Source organism: Vipera ursinii (assembly GCF_947247035.1).
Source record: "Vipera ursinii genome assembly, chromosome: 2".
NCBI classification, from domain to species: Eukaryota; Metazoa; Chordata; class Lepidosauria; order Squamata; family Viperidae; genus Vipera; species Vipera ursinii.
In genome coordinates, this window is record NC_139513.1 from 45,092,383 (window position 1) to 45,110,608 (window position 18,226).

The 18,226-nt window shown below is 37.6% G+C and overlaps 1 protein-coding gene across 1 annotated transcript in view; it reads left to right on the plus strand.

The window, feature by feature from the left end:
• Positions 1-18,226, plus strand: part of ITPR1 (inositol 1,4,5-trisphosphate receptor type 1) — a 248,806-nt gene that overhangs the window by 25,016 nt on the left and 205,564 nt on the right. The window contains exon 2 of the mRNA XM_083354087.1: positions 16,047-16,154. Within this exon, the coding sequence (XP_083210213.1) occupies positions 16,063-16,154 (92 nt within the window). The 5' untranslated portion in view covers positions 16,047-16,062. The remainder of the gene's footprint in view (positions 1-16,046; positions 16,155-18,226) is intronic.

Consider the following 18,226-nt stretch of genomic DNA (forward strand, 5'->3'; position numbering starts at 1 on the left):
TAACTCAGAAAAAAAATTGAATCGTGCAACAGCACTGAAAGATTAATACAACTCCAGAATTGTTAAACAATTTTAAAAAAGATCAGAGACAGGCCTAAAAATTATGTTAAAAACAACACAATTCCAGAAAAAGTACCAAATTGCTCAAAAACATTCTTTCTTGACCCCTAGTCAAATAATTAAATAATAAGATTTGCTTGATAGTGAGATGGTTGGCATATACATTTAAAAAATGAGTAAACATTTAATTTATCAATTAATAATTGATAAATTGTAGGACCACTTCAAATATTAGTAAAATATTTAAATCATTACAAGTGTTAATTAATAAGACCTGTATCTGCAGGAACCATCTTCCTGTCTCTTTCCCCATTTTGGTTCCAACTTCTCCCAATTTAAATCTTATTATCAGTCTATGTCTACCTATTCATAGTCTAATAGCTGGAGTTCATGAAAGCTTCTGCCTTTAAATAAAATGTGTTACATAAGGTTCTAACACACCCGTTCTGATTTTTTTGTCATCATAGAGTAACACAGCTCTCCTCCTACAATCTTTCCAATGTTATATAATAACTCATTTAGTCAACCCCCATGCCTGCTAAAATCCCTGATTTTATCCTTAAGAAGTTTTAAAATGTAGATATAGGATGAGTTTCCAACAAAATTATGTTTCTCTTCTGTCCTTCATGATGGACACAAAGAATCTCTTAGGTCATCCTAGTTTGAGTATACGTTGACTATTTACATCAGGCATGGGGAACTAAGGTCCCTTTATGACCTGTGGACTTAAAATCCCAGAATCTTTGAGGCAGATACACAAATTAAGTCTACTCTTATTTTTTTAATTGTCTCTTCTAAAAGCATTTGACTAATGTACAGAAGAACAAGAATTGTGATGTTGATCAACAAAGCTTGCAATATGCCAGTACTCCTTTTATGACCTTCAGTACCTCCATCTCCAAGCTGACAAGACCAAAATAGCACCCCCTCTGCTTTTATTTCAACATTGTGAGAAGAAAATATTGGGCAAAAGGCATATAATGCCTTTTGCAAAATTAGAGCCCCCTTTTCTCTCTTGAAAATGTATGGAGTTTTCAATGGAAAGGCTTGTATATCCTTGTGGTTGATGGATAGCAATGAAGACATCCCATGACCAATTTTAGAAAGATAGCCTTGGAAAAGGAAGTCTCCAACTTTCCTTTTTATGGGGAGGTTGTTGAAAAGGTGGTTGGGCTTCTGACCAATTTCAATCAGATTTCAAATCTGAATATAGCAATGAGACAGAGCTGATTGCATTGTCATTGATCTCTGTTGGGATGGGGATGATGTGGCTGTTCTAGTTTTTCCTTGATCCCTCTGAACATTTGAAGCAATTGATCATGGTATCCTTCTAGACCATCAACAGGGTATGGGGTTGCATTGATTCTCCTCAGTTACATGAGGGTGCAATTGCAATTGATACAAGTAGGTAGGGAGAGATGAAACCACTTATGGAGTTCTTCAGGACTCAGTGATCCCAACCCTTCTGTTTAAGATCTGTCTAAGGGCGCTGGATGATATCATCAATTAGTTTGAGGTTCATAGTGATCTAGTTGTCTTCTGTTAAGTATGCTAAAAAAAATAATCTCTTGTCAATACTTCTGTTCCAAAATAATCATTATCATGATTTCTATAATATATGCTTCAATGCTTGAATACTTTCCAAGAATCCTACTCCATGTAAAATGTTGTTGTAACTTCTGTATATGTTGTTGGCTTATCTTGCAAAAATCTGGAGATTCTAAGAATAGATAAGAGTTTTGATAACTGTACCTAGAGTGGTATTTGCGCATTCCCACCTATCTATCTTTTTGAGATTAGGTTTGCATGTATGAACAAGCTTACTTTTAATATCACAAGCTTTTTGATGTTATGTTCAGTGTAGTTTCATAATTTCAGTTTAGGATAGTAAAAAAATAACCAAACCAAATGTTAGTTGTATAAGCTTGCAGTATTCACAGAGTAAGATAAATAATTCATTGTTGTAAACTATTTTATTTATATCAAAGACAATCTAATGAGAATTGAAGCATAATATTTAAGAAGCCCCTTAACAGAATATTGGTGAATCATTTGGATTTTTTTTTATAGATGAGCAGAAATAATACATTGTATATGCTAAATATCTTTATCTTTAAGTGCAATAGACATTTAATTATATCACCTTTGTGTGGCCTTTTAGTATATTGCATTTGAAACCTTTGGGATTGTTGCTATTTTTAATTTCTTAATGTAATGTAAATCTCCATTTTTATTATAAAAAGTGGCTTCCCACAAACTGATGGATAGATGATGTGCTATGATAAACAATGCATTAATTTTATAGATCAAATTGCAAATATATACTGTTTTTGAAGTGGAATGCTAATGTTTATTTTTTCCCAAGAACCAACTGCTTCTAATATTCCAAGAAATAAAGGCTTTATTGCCTTTAACGGAAATGACTAATGTGACCTTGTGCATTCTCTGAAAGTCATTGGAAAGAGGAGAAGAAAATGATCTTAAAGTAAAACTGCACCAGGATTTCTTTCTGTAATGGGGTGATTGATGTTCTTTCATAATTCATCTAGTTGTGACATGTATACCTGCCTTTTCTTAGAATCTCAAGGCAGCATGTATGGCACTCATTTCTGCTGTTGTTTTTTTACATTCGCAATTATATGAGAAAGTTGGAAATAACTAGTCCAAAGTGGCTTAGTGGGCTGAAGGATGACTAGAAGCTCAGATTCTCCATTCTAAACCAACAAATTGTTAGAATATACTTTTTATACATTCTTCCAATGCAGATTTTGCAAAACAAATAAGCCAAACAATTTCATATACGTAGTCAGTCCTAGGATTTTATTTAGATTATAAGGATGACTAGATATAAGGTCCTGGCTTCTTCTGTCTTCCTTTTCTTTATGTATGATGATTAAAACCTTTTGATTGTAGCTTACTTGGAAGCCATGTTTAATTTCATGTTGACCTTCAATTTTTGGGATATATGAGTCAGGAATAAGGAAAATGACCATGACAGAAATATGCAGGATTCATTGTCTAGATAAAAAAGACACAAGTATTTCTTAAACACAGCGAGATAACATTTAGAAGAAGGTACAGAACAATAAGACTTTCAAGATTCTCTTGTTATGACCAATCTCCATAAAAGTACCGTAGCTTTTGCCTCCTTGAGAAGTTGATTGCCTGGTCTGGTCTGCCAAGAGGGGCTGAGAAAAAATATGATTTGTTTGTAGTTCATGGACTTGAGAAATATGCAAAACATTTTGTAGCGACATTTTCATGCATGGAATACAGACATGTGTAGATCAAAGAACATGACTCTGGAATATGCATATTAGAAGTAGAACCAGAATATGTATATTCTGAAACTAAATATTAAAATATAGGAGACAGTGGGAAAAAAGGCCAGACCATGATGGTATGCAGCTCACACTGCTATCAACTGAAAGATAAAGGGAGGGAAAGCATTGAGACGATTGAATGAGAAATCGATAAATGTGGACTATTGACTTATGCTACCTTGAATTCAAACGTGGTGGCAACAGTAGCAAATTGGAGAGGAACATACTGATGCTTGATCAAGGAAAAGAAGCATGTGGGCATGCTACCCTGAAATTGAAGAGCCACAGTGTCAAAGAGCAAAACAAAGGACAAAAGAATGCTGGTACAATCTGGGGAAGGGGCAGGTGGGTATGAAGTTAGAGAAGGACAAGGTGCACCAGCCTTTCTTGTACATGTTCTTCAACTCATTGGAACCTTGTGTCACAGATACCCAGAAGTTTTGATTTGGTTAGACAGTGAGCTGCCTGGAGCCAGCCCTGCCAAACTCTTGAGTACAATGAGTTTATTCCATGCCTGTAATAAAACACATTTTCTGTTTTGTATTCTATGGATGATCAGTCGCTGGCTTTACACATTGTAAGTCATTGTTATTTGCTGACAATGTGGTTATCCTAATTAGCATTCAAGGGGAACTATAAAAAAGGACTCGTATAGCAAGCGAAGCTGCCAAAATCAGCTTTTGATACATGTTGATGAAAAGAAATGTTTTCACAAATTCTGCCTGATATTCCCAATAGAGCAATAAAGAAAGAAAACAAAGCAGGTGAACAAGTAGATTATTTTACATACTGGGGATGTGAAATATGTATAACTGGTGCAGCACCACAAGTGACATATTGACTAAAAAAACCCTCCAACATAGGAATGGACATCTTGGACTTAATAAAAATCAGATAATAGAAATGGATCAATTGCATGCTGAAAATGACTCATAACCATATATACTAAAGCTGACTTTGTTCAAATTTCAATGGACCTACATAGAAAAGCAAAATGAAGTTTGCATTGCAATTAGAAGTCAAAAATATATTGAAGACTTTGTATAGAAGCATAATCCTAAATCTTAAAAGGGAAAGAGTATGGAAGGAACAAATTAAAACAGATATTAGCATGCCCCTATGAGATTCCCCTGCATGAGTGAGTCAGGTGTAGTGGCAATAAGCCTTAGTTTTTCAATCTGACTTGGTGTTGACTAACAATTTCTGGGACTAGACTAGGCCTAGACTAGACTAGGACTAGACTAGGACTAGACTAGACTAGACTAGACTAGACTAGACTAGACTAGACTAGAATAGAATAGAATAGAATAGAATAGAATAGAATAGAATAGAATAGAATAGAATAGAATAGAATAGAATAGAATAGGATTCTTTATTGGCCAAGTGTGGAATTTGTTTGGAATTAGTTTCGGTGAATAACCTCTCAGTGTACATACAAGTAATAGTGATAATCATGATCATATACAACATGAAAATACGTTCATCATAAATCGTGAAATACAACACTTCATCATAAATCATAAGATACAACACTTATTGATAGTCATAGAGTACTAGTTAAGCAAACAACATAAATCATACCAGGGTGCAAAAAACAATATAAATTGTAAGATACAAACAGCAAAGTTATAGTCATAAGAAGATAAGGAAAGATAATAGGAAAGATGAGGAGTATCATAGTAATACAGCTTTACTAGTATTTTGAAAGTGTTGCTAAACCATAATGTGGTTTATTTGATTTTTATTTAGCATATTCTTTGAATCTAACCAATGATCAGAACTTTCTTACCACTTTTGTTATCACTGCTCAAATGTCCCTCTTTGAGCCATCAACAGCACATTGAAATCTTGCACTCATAACACAAGTTCAAATATAGGGCAGCATGCAAGTTTCATTTAACAATAAATTTGAATAATCCTACAATCAGACAAAGGTGCCACTTAAAGTAAAGTCAACCAAAGTAAGAAACACCATATCTAGTCAGTAATGTCAACTACATGTTCAACCACTTAGTCCAACAGTAGACAAGATTTTTCTTCAGATTCAACATTCATCTTCTGGCATCCTTACGAGGTAGTTCTTTTAAACCATTCTGTTGACTTTCTCAATGGTTATTACATGCTGGTTGCAGAAATGCAGTTAAAGTAGATCTAGCATTATATAATTAACGCCATCCTTTAGCAGCAGCCTGATTCTATAGGTTATTAATCTTGGAGCCCATGGTTGGTTTTGTCTAGCTCTGGGGGGGAGGGGCGGTCTTTGAATACAATGGGAGCTAAAGTGGATAACAATTAAATTTCAGTTTTGGAATGCGTGATAAAAGTTTTTTAACTGCTATTATTCCTTGATTCACCATTCAGATTTAATAAGCTTTTCTTTCCCCTTTAATGTAAATGAGTTAGTGCTCAGGGAAATGAAGTCACTTCCCTGTTTATAGTTTGAAGGCTGTATTTTTCAGAAAGTGCAAATCTTCTTGCTGCTAAAACTTTGAATCCAAATAGGCAGAAATAGTTTTCATGCCTGCATGACTGATTCAGTTCTAGTTGAGGGGTGGGAGTGGAGGAGCTTTGACCACATTCTTGAAAAACGGCTGACTTGTTCCTCAAATCCATTTTCACATTTTGCAGCCTTAAAGAATAAAAATGACAAAGCAGAGCTTTAAAAAAAAAGCAACCAATGTTGAATGTTGATTTGCCGATAACAGTTGCCAAAAGTATTTCTTTCCTTTTGAGGTTAATATCACAAAGTTCCAGGGTCCACTGTTTGTGACTGTAAAGTTGACATTCTCACACAGTTTTTAAGAACAAAGTAAAAAGATTGAAAGTTAAGTCTACACAGCAATAAATGTATCCAACTTGCTTCTATCATAGCCTCCATTCCATTAACAAAATTTGACTAATTTACAGTAGCTCTGCTGTTCTTATTCATAAAAGCTTGTCTTTTAACAGAATTTGTTGGACAGCAAATGTTCAGCCAGACGTCTTCTATGGATTTGTTTTTTTTTGCTAATATTGAAACCAGGCAAACTTTCACAAATACTGCTAGTGGTATGGAAACTATACTGTATATAAAGGAACCATATGTATTTTTTCTATTTTTATCCTCCTTTAGTATTTTTTATAAACAACCCAAACATACCTAATACTCCTTCCTCTTCTTATTTTCCCCACAACAACTATCCTGTGAGGTATGTTGAGCTAAGAGAGAGTGACTGGCCCAAAGTCACCCATGGCTTCATGCCTAAGGTGGGACTGGAACTCAGTCTCCTGGTTGCTAGCTTGGTGTCTTAACCACTAGACCAAACTATATCCACATGTATGGATGGAATTACATTTTGTTTTCTTCTGAAAGATTTCTTCAGAATGTTGTTGGGCGTGTGGGGAACATCATTTAATTAGCTCTTTTCCTAGGGCTGCACTATTAAATAAGTGTGGTGTACTTCCAGTTTGTTTATATTTTCTGCAAGGTAATACTTTAATAACTGCCCTATTTTAACTGATGTCTTCCATAATCCATAAATTATATTTCTCTGTAAAAGCCTCTACTGAAGTAGATAATGAGTTTGAACAGCTGCTATTGTTCATTAGTGTTAGCCTGTTCTTGTGGAAACAGTAAAAACAGAAGCCCCGTTTTCTCTGCTGCTTCAGTACTAGCCTTGCAAAAAAATAAAAATGGGGGAAGAGATTTATTTATTAAATTATACTTCAGAAAGCAGTAATGGTGTGGTATGGTGCAAACCCATATGACAGGGCTTACAGGACCAAACTCAGCTGTAGTGTGGGAACGGCCAGAATTTGGTCTCCCAAGAATTTGGCTTTTGACCTTTCAGCCTTTCCGTGCTTTCCTAGTTGGGCCTCTCTGTAGCTTCAGTGAGGGCACACTCTCCTGGCTAGGAGGGGGGCCTGGCATGTGGGAGGTTTGGGAACGCTATGATAAAGACTTCACATGCATCTTATGCTATCTTGTTTTTGTGTGATCTCATAAGCACCTGAGTATCCAATTATTTCTGTGTATCCTGGTTGTGAGAGACTGATGTAATCTTTGTAATATTAGAGGTGAATAAAAGTTCAGCGGGCAGTGTACTCTCCAGAATTCTTTTGGAGACGAGGCTGCCCTGCTGGTTCAGGACAACTCTATCGACCCGGGTCTTAATTCTTTTCCCTTCACTGTAGGTTCTACTTGGGCTTCATTTTGCTGTTACTGTATTTGAGGCCCATCATTATGTTAACAATACACACATTATAATGGGGGAAAAACCCACTACAACAGTTGAGAGAGAAACAAAGTGTGGATTTTTTTATCTGGACTCTTTTTAGTTGGGTTTCAGTCCTGGTAATTGGTCAGAAACAGCATTGGTCGTTCTTGTAGATGATCTCTGGCAAGAGTAGGATGGAGGTAATGCCCTACTTGACCCATCAGCAGCTTTCAATACCGTTGACCCTGGTGTCCTTTTGGGATGGCTGCAGGATCTGAGGCTGGGTGGCACAGTCCTACACAAGTTTGGTTCCTTTCTCCAAGGCCATTCCCAATCAATGTTGATAGTGAATGAGAGATCCACCCACTTTTGGGGTGCTGTAAGGTTCGGTATTCTTTTTGCTCCTTTTTAACATCTATATGAAGCCACTAGTGAGATCTTTTGACATTGCAGGATGAGGCATCATCAGAATGCTTTATATCTGAACTTTATATCTCCATCACGGGTGATCTAAGTGTAATGTATTGGGATTTTACCTGAACTGTTTCACATATCTGTTTGAATGCTGCTTAAGTTTGCTCAATTGGTGTGTCTGTGTAGCGGTCACTGAGTAAGCCAGACTTGTCTCCAAGAAGATCATTGGATGATTTGAGGCGGGAATGGGTTCCTTTAAACCTATTGGCCGCCACCTAGTGGCCAACCATATAAATAGCTGCGCAGAAGCCTCTGTTTCACTTCTGTTCCTGTTTGCCTCAATAAAGCAATGTTCCTGTTTGCAACCTCTCGTCTCGCTTATTGCCAGCAAAGAACACGCTACACAACACTAAGTATTAATGTTGCTGACCTTTCCCAGATCATGCCAAGAGAGAGTGGGGGTCTGGATGGGGAACAATAGTCTTTAGCTGAACTCTGCTTAGTGCAAGTGGCTATGGGTGCATGGAGCCTTGGAATGTAGGAGTTTTAGCATCTTTAGTTGTGGATGAGGGTGCACTGCCCAGACAGACCCTGTGATCAACCTGGGGGTTCTCTTATATACACGGCTCCTGCTAAGAGATCAGGTAGCAGTCATGGCTAGGAGAGCCTTTGTGCAACTTCATGCTGCACCCTTTCCTGGATCATGAGGCTCAGTCAATGGGGGGATTCAGCTGGTTTGCACCACTTCGGCAGAACCGGTAGCTAGTTTTTTCTGGCCCAGGCCCAGAATGGACTTCCAGAAGCGGCATCCACACAGAGAACCGGTTGTTCACATATTTGAATCCCACCACTGGGCTCAGTCATGACCTGGTCATACCTCATTTAGACTACTGCAATGCACTCTACATGGGGCTACCCTTGAAGAATATTTGGAATCTACAACTGGGATAGAAGACAGTTGTATGGACAGTTCTAGGCAGGAAAAGAAAAAAGAAAAGAAAAAAGGCAAGGAAGGATACATCAGTGAATACTTTAAAAAAAACCTACCCCAGATAAGGTTACTTATATAATATAAATTTAAAAACTGGTTTTGACAATAACATATCACATTACTCTTTCAAAATTAGTAATATTGAAATAATAAGCAGAACATACCATGTCTGATTATATTTTTTTAGAGATAATAGTATGTTTGATTATTGCAGCCAATATAAAAAATGCAGGTTATAACACCACCAACAAGATAGAGGTTATCTAATTTTTGTTATGCTGTGAACCACTAACATCTAAAAAAACAGAGCTTTCTTATTATCTTGCTATCACAAATTTAGGAATCTGCAGTTATTAATTTAATAAACTAAATTGAAACCTTGAAGTGCAGTGATTTCGAAATGTAACACAATGGGGAAAAAGTCCCCTTGAGCTGGATGACATTTCTTAATAATGAAAGGTTAGGAAGTTACTTTTACTTAGAGAACTGAAGTTAGAAGTGGCTTAATATTCCTCTGGAGTGTGGACAGTGAAAGTATCGGTGCATAAAAATAATTTATTTCTCCTATATAAGCATTTTTCCCTTTTAATATTGTTTATATGGTACACAGTTTGATAATTAAAACAATTTCCTGGACTGTACTACTTAAGACTCCTCAGTTGGAATCCTAAATTCACTAGCAACACCTATTAGAACAGATTTGAGGTAATACAGTTCTGTAGCCAGAAACAACCTGATCTAAGTACTGTATATTCCAATGTAAAAATAAGCCATGGTTATGGACATTGTTTTGATAAAAAGGATTCAATAGAAATTACCCAGTATTTGTCCCAGTATTTTAAATACAATTACTGTACAGCTAAGGTACTAACCTGCATTTTCTCCTCTTTGCCTAGTAAGGTTGTCTATTTGTAAAGCCCAAAGGACAGTCAAACCAGGCTTGTCTCTGCCTGATCTTGCAAACTCTGCTCTGTGACGCATGGGATCCAGATTATCCTTCCTGTTCTGCCTACAAAAGCCAAAGAACAAAAAAAGGAAAAAAAAGGCTAAATCAAAGGCAGCATAACAAATGCAACAATAATTGTCTCCATGTGAAAACGCTGCTTATATGGAATCCATTACTGAATGTGGATCATAAACAATCATATTCTCTGGTCTTTAAAATAATAGTAATAAAAAACAAATAAAGGCTTAGACATGACACATTTCATCAAACAACCTTTTGGTGTTTTGTACATAGGTCTTTCCTAGAACATTTGATGAGCCTTTTTGGCAACAGTCCAAGCACAGTAAATCCAAAATTCATAATAAATTGACGTATTCCATATTTTTCAAATATCACAGTCATACATTAAGACCAGTAAATCTTAAATGCCTCCTAAGAACCCAATCCCTTGTGAGAATATTCAACCATTTAGAAAAAGGTCTTCAAACTCGGCCTTTTTATGACTCATGGACTTCAACTCCCAGAATTCCTCACTTAGGCCCGCTGGCTGAGGAATTCTGGGAGTTGAAGTCCATGAGTCATAACAGGGACAAGTTTGAAGACCCCTGATTTAGAAGCTATGAAAGGGCATGATTAAAATATTTTTGCTAAAATATATTCAAATATATTGCATGCCTTGTAAAAGAATGTCATTTTTTTTTGTTAACAACCCCAATAGATCAGAACAATAATTTTGGATCAATTAGCCTCGTTTTAAGATTTCAGAAAACATATTTGATTGTACAAGTATCCTTAAGACCATTTGTTCAGTGACCATTGAAAGTTACTACCATGCTGAAAAAAATGACTTATGACTAATCCTTACACTTATGACTATTTATGTATAAAATTTATTAGCTGCCTATCTTACCATAGGGTACTTCTGGCTGGCCATTGCAGCATCCTGTGGTCATGTGATCAAAATTTGGGCATGTATTTACAACATTTGCAGGGTCCCAGATTCACATGACTGCTATTTATGATCTTGCCAGCCAGTTTCCAACAGTGTCCAAGGCAGAAGCCAGATTTGTAGTAAAAAAAAAAGGTTTGTAAATTTGACGTCACTTTATGACCACCTCACTTGGTAATGAAAGTTCTGCTCCTAATTATGGTCATAATTCACGGGCTCTCTGTACATTAAAACCTGAGGCAATTTAATCTGTATTTTAGGAAATTCCAGCAATCTGTTCCAGATTCTTCATATATTGTCCATATTTATTTAGTATTTTTCAATTTTCAAACAAACTGACTTGTTGGCTTAGCTTTCTAAAAAGCTTTCTCTAATACATTTAGAACCATATAGATTACTGCAACAACAATGCCTCTGTTGCATGCAGAGCACAATGGGTGCTTTAAATGAAGGTATTACCAATTCAGCTATTTTGAGTGAGTTATAGTTGTTGTTTTTCATTTCAAAGGTTTTAAAAATATCATTAATCATGAGACCATTACAGGAGTTGTACCATTTTCTACCTACACTTTTGAAAAAAAAAACCCTTGCCATTTTTAGTTAAGAATTATTTCAGGGAGTCAATTTCTCAGAATAGGGATCAGATTTTAATTTCCTATTCAATATTGTCCAAAGATATCTAAATTCAGTGCTAGAAATACAACAGATTTCCTATTGTCCTTAGAACAAAATATTTACTGAGATTTCATAGATGCTTTACTCTGTTGTCATCCTCATTTCAGTACAATAAAGAGGATAACAAATATAACCAAATAATATCACTGGAAATTAGGAAAATTAAAACTGCCATTTTAATATGAAAATCCTAGCCTTAAAAGAGAGAGACTTGCAGTTTGACCATTCCATAGTGATATAATAACTAACATACCAATTTATTTAAAGCGTCTAAGTGGAATCAATCTTGAGTAAATACTCATTTTCACAATATTTATTCCTCCCCATACACTCATAAATCCTCTTAGTTAAAAAAAAGCCTGCAGTGTCATCAGTTTTCTTTAATAGCTGTCCAGTTATTTTAAAGTACAATAATATTTTAAAGGATTTTAGGTTTTGTCCATGTTCATGATAATATTTCTCATTAGGCCAAAATTATTGGATTTCTTGGGAGAAAGATAGTTGCCAAGGTATCATGCCTTCCTTTGACTTGGTATGTCTACCATACATAAACATATAAAAGTGGGGGGGAAGGGTGGCTTTTTTTTCCTCAGCAGGGTTATAAATAGAGCTCTCTGGACAAATCTTTCAGATGTTCTCCCACTTTTTTGCTACCCAAAGTGAGGAAGCTCGAATGCCAAGCCTGCCATCTCCTTGATCTTAACAATTCCTGAAGTGCTCCATTTCATTTTATTTATTTGTATCCACCTGTCAGGTCCTCTTCTGGGTGCCCTGCCATTCTTTTGGAGGGGGAGCATTCTTTTCTGAAGGAGCATTCTTTGCATGCTTTTGCTTTTTCTGTAACCGCATGGGAATTAGGGAGAAGGATCGTCTTTGGAGATCAGAAGGAGATCCCTTTCAGCCGGTTGCAGTCTGACTCCAAGGTCGCTGTGCCCTGATGATGATCCATTATAAAGCCTGTACCTCAGAGCTCTCAAAATAACCTTGTGGCACTGTATTGGCTGCCGATGGACTGGTCAGGGGTGTTGGGTTTGGAATGGAAGAATTGCCTTGTGCTTTGCGCAGGACTGTTAGATTTTGCCTGACTGTACTGCAACTACTTTCTCTCAGTAAAATTTGTACGAGACAAGGTACGAGGTACTAAATAAAGATATAACAGTCCAGGAAATTATGGAAGCCATTAAAAAACAAAAAAGTAAAAAAAGTGTTAAGGAATTTGTTGTGCAGAGGTCTCCTTGTGCTACCAAAGAGTTGCACAGACAAGGAAGGGTACTGAGAGCAGTAAGAGTCACACACAGGAGTACACTGAGTTGTAAAAGCAAAAAGTATTTTACTTTGAGGTGGTGTAAAAACAAAAATGCATAGTCAAAAATAAACAGTCCAGGTCATAAACAATAGCAACAGTCCAAGGAGTAATCCAAACTACAAAGTCTTCTTACCAGTCCAGAGGTCAATACACAGTTCAGGTTTACAACAGTAGTAAACCAACAGCAGAGCAAAAACAGTAATAGTAGAGATCAGTGAATTCAGAGAGAGAGAGAGAAGCTACGTTCCTAGCTTCCTCTTATGGCCATGAGAACACTTACACACCCATTGGCCAATTAACAACTTAAAGACATAGCATTATGGTTAATATATTTTCAACCCAACATTGTAGGCTAACACCATATGCCTAACATTCTCCCCTTTGGGTAGAATAATATATAACTCTTACAATCTTATGCACATTCTTTCACAATTAGCATTGTGTTGCACAGCACTTTGTACCTTCGTAAAATGGTCTGCAATATTTACATCAGATGGGCAATACTCTAGCTGTATTAATTTGTCTTTGACACATTGTCTGACATTTAAATAACGAAGATCAGTATGTTTGGATCTTGTTCTTACTGCAGCATTATTAGCCATCTTTATCGCAGCCTGATTGTCCTCATATACAATGAATGGATCATTTACATTTAAACCCATATCCAACAGTAATTGTTTGTACACTAGCAGTTCTGTACATAACACTGATAGACATGAAAATTCAGCCTCCATTGTAGATAAGCTTATGTGTTTTTGTCTAATGGACTTCCATCCAATCAAAGAATCACCCAACATTACAGCCAACCCTGAAGTAGATTTACGAGTGCTTGTATCAGAGGCAAAACTCGCATCTGCATATGCAGTGAGGATTAACTCACGATTTGGCTCTAGATATAACGAGTAGTGAATAGTCTGCTTCAAATACCTTAATACTCGTTTAGCTGATTGCCAGTGTCTAACAGTTGGATTATTGTTGTACCTAGCTAATTGGTTTACACAGTAAGAAATATCAGGTCTAGTCCAATTACTAAGATACATAAGACTTCCTATCAAAGATTGGTACATAGTCTTATCAAATACAGGACTCTCAACATTAGTGTCCTTAAAATCCATAGCCATCGGAGTTTTTGCTGGTTTACACATTTCCATATTGTATCTCTTTAATAACTGAGATATTTTACTGGCTTGCGACACCTTAAAACCCCTATTCGTTTTCACAATATCTAACCCCAAATAGTGGCTTATTTCCCCAAGATTCCTAATTGTGAATTTATTTTGCAATCTTGAAATGATGGTTTGTGCTTCTAACTCAGTTTTTGTTATTATTGCAATATCATCTGTGAATAATAAAAGAAAAGATAATGCTCCGTTGTGTTCTCTTCTAAACAAACAAGGATCAGCATTACTGGCTACAAAACCTATTGCACTCAACTCATTAACTATACATTTATTCCACTCATAGCCTGATTGTTTCAATCCATAGAGGCTTTTCTTTAACTCCCAACAATCGTGGTCTCTATCATTGGTCAATCCTGGTGGTATTCTTAAATAAATAGTATGTTGCAATGGAGCATGGAAATATGCAGTTTTATTCTTAAATAAATAGTATGTTGCAATGGAGCATGTAAATATGCAGTTTCAACATCTACATGGTTAACCATATATTAGGTTTTTAGTACAGGTTTGGGCCCATAACCAGTGTTAAGGAATTTGTTGTGCAGAGGTCTCCTTGTGCTACCAAAGAGTTGCACAGACAAGGAAGGGTACTGAGAGCAGTAAGTGTCACACACAGGAGTACACTGAGTTGTAAAAGCAAAAAGTATTTTACTTTGAGGTGGTGTAAAAACAAAAATGCACAGTCAAAAATAAACAGTCCAGGTCATAAACAATAGCAACAGTCCAAGGAGTAATCCAAACTACAAAGTCTTCTTACCAGTCCAGAGGTCAATACACAGTTCAGGTTTACAACAGTAGTAAACCAACAGCAGAGCAAAAACAGTAATAGTAGAAATCAGTGAATTCAGAGAGAGAGAGAAGCTACGTTCCTAGCTTCCTCTTATGGCCATGAGAACACTTACACACCCATTGGCCAATTAACAACTTAAAGACATAGCATTATGGTTAATATATTTTCAACCCAACATTGTAGGCTAACACCATATGCCTAACAAAAAGTTCTTTTGATTAATCTTATGGAGTCAAGAGTCACACTTTCCTGAGAGGATCAGCTGGGGCAGGTCATTACACCACCTTTATTACTTTTACAAATATAACTCCAGGTGGTGAACATATCAGCACACTCCTCCTATTTTCTCCATAATGACATACCTGTGAGGTGAGTTGGGCTAAGATGGCCCAGGGTCATCCAGCTGACTTTCACGCTTAAGGTGAGGCTCGAAGTCACGGTCTACTGGTTTCTAACCTAGCATCTTAACCATTAGACCAAACTGGCGCTCTCATTTCCTGGATGCTTGTTCTCCCACTTCCTGTATTGGATTATCGACTGCTACAAAAAAACAGAAAAGTCAGCAGTCCTCACAGCAAGGCAAAAGCACTTGTCAAAGCTGAGGGAATGTAATCTGAAAACAAACACCTGTTCCTGGCGAAAGCCCCTCCTCATGGTGTCTCCTTAAATTCTACTCTTCAGGTGAACCTTGTGAAGAGGGGCGGGGCGCCCTGCTCCCAAGTAGTCAGGTCACCCTGCACTGCCCCTGCCTTCTCTCCATTTTTCTTACTCAGGGATTAGGTGGGAGAGGCATTTACTCATCTCTGCAGCTCCGCCGCTCTTCTGCTCTGCTGCCTGGCCTTTCCATCTCCTCTCCGCTTCCTCGGTCAGCCTGCACCCTCCCTTCCTACCTGCCTACTCTTCTGAGGCCCGAGGGACCTGGGACTACCTCCTCCTCATTCTCAGGTCGTTCCTCATGAGCCATAGGGACTGCACCGGCTTCATCTCCTCCTCCTCCTTGGACCCGGACTCCGATGGGGCCATGACAGTGACATTATAGCTTTGAACAGTCACTAAGCGAATGGCTGTAAGTCAAGGACTCCCTATATGCTCCTCTATGGTTGTGTGTAACTCATGTGAATTTATATTGGTGACAAACTGTCCTTAAACTTCAACCACCATGACAAATGGTGTTGCTGAACAGGTTAATATTAATAACTTCCTTTTCTCTCCTTCTAGAGCCAGCAAGCCCCAGATGTCTGACAAGATGTCAAGTTTTTTGCACATTGGAGACATTTGTTCTTTGTATGCAGAGGGTTCAACAAATGGATTTATCAGCACTTTGGGGTAAGAGGAGCCACTTTCTTACACTGTACAGAATATATTTATTGAGCTGTCATTTGAAAAATATGGGACTAGTCATCTAATAGTGTAGGCCAGTGGTTCTCAATCTGTGGTCTGCGAACCCTTGTGGTCCACGATGTCACAGGGGATCCGCGAAGGCTTGAAGAAATGTTATGATTTAAATCTTGAGTTAAGTCTTGGGGGTCTGTGGCCATGGTCTGTGGCCATAGAAGGTATTTAAATAGTGAAGAAAAGGTTGAGAACCACTGGTGTATCCCATCATCCAGAGTTTAACAGTACTGGGTATCTCTTTTTTCCCCCTACAGCCCTAAATCCTGGGTTAAGAAGTTTCCCAGGTGAGTGAATACATTTCAGCCAAATCTAACAACCCCTCCCTCTTACTTTCCTTAATTTTTGATCCTCTGAGGATGGTCTTAAAGGGATATCAAAGAATGGAACTATGTTGCTTTATATTCAGGGTGAAGAATTGGGAAAGAAGGATGTTTAGAAGGGGTTCTGAAAGTAATGAAGATGGTGCACAGTGGGGGTTTTGTTGATACTTTATCAACCTGAGACAAATTTTGTAGACTTGATAGTAATTATGAGCAATCTTTTTTCAGTAAACTTGGAACTGTGTAAATGGGAGGGATTTATTTATTTACATCAGCCGACTCCCAGTGATTGTGGGCAGTTTATAGATGACAGCACTCAGGACAATAAAATAATATATAGTGATAGAAATCAAAGAATGAAAGATGGCAACAAGCAAACCCAACATTTCCAATATGGGATCTTTAGTCACCCTCACCAAGAGCCTGAATGAAGATCCAGATCTTCAAGGCTATGCAAAAACACCAGCAGGATGGGCACCACCTGGATCGGTGGGAGAGGGCAGGTGCTGTTACATGTCCCAATAGATGGCATTGGTTAATTGAAGGAACCCTGGCCATGCCAACTTTCCAGGATCAAATTATCTGGGCAGATACTAGGCAGTCCTTGATTTACGACCACAATTGAGCCCAAAATCTCTGTTGCTAAGTGAAACATTTGTTAAGCCCCATTTTACGATCTTTCTTGCCAGAGTTGTTAAGGGAATCATAGCAGGTGCTGGTGATGACCTATAAAGCCCTACATGGCTTGGGTCCGGGATATCTGAGGGAACACCTGCTGCCGGCATCAAGCTCCCTTCGTCCAGTGCGCTCCCACAGGGAGGGTCTTCTCAGGGTCCCACCGGTAAGAGATTGCCGGTGGGTAACACCCAGGGATAGGGCCTTCTCAGTGGGGGTGCCTGCCCTTTGGAACCAGCTGCCAGTGGAGCTGAGGACTGCCCCCGACCTCCGATCATTCCGCCGGGGCCTGAAGACTTGGCTCTTCGAGCTCTCTGGCCCAGGCTGAGGATTAATTTATTTTAATTGGGGTTTTATTTATACAGGGATAAATTTAATCTTTTTTAAACTTGGTTTTTTAACTTTTGTATTTTTGGTTTTTAATTACCCTGTAAACCACCCTGAGTCCTCCGGGAAAGGGCGGTATATAAATGTAATAAAATAAATAAATAAATAAGTCAGTAACATGGTTGTTAAGTGAATCTGGCTTCCCATAGACTTTACTTATGCCTACTCTTAGGAGTTTGGTAGTGAGTTTGTGTTGAAATTATTTGGTGAATTGTGCAAAAGCTATGGCTTATTTTAATTTACTGAGTAAGACAGAATGGCCTGGATTTTAGGTTGAATCAAAACTGTAATAACTGTGCTTAATTAGACTATATCAAAATTAAACAAACCACATTGTGGCTTAGTGTGATATTTGAACTCAGTATTGGCTGTGTGTGGATTTTGTATTATGAACAGATGATGAACACATACAAACAGGGAGCCTTGGCTCATATACTGTATCACCTCTCTTCTTCAACTCCATTTTTAGCCTGCATTGCCCATACCTTGCAAATATTCCTTGAACCTGCCAAACTTTGTTTTTTGCTTGCAATGAACCAGTCTCAACCTGTAGGTTATGAAACTGGCTTGTTTAAACAAGTCATATGGCAGTTAACATGAAATGAAGTACACTTCTGTCAA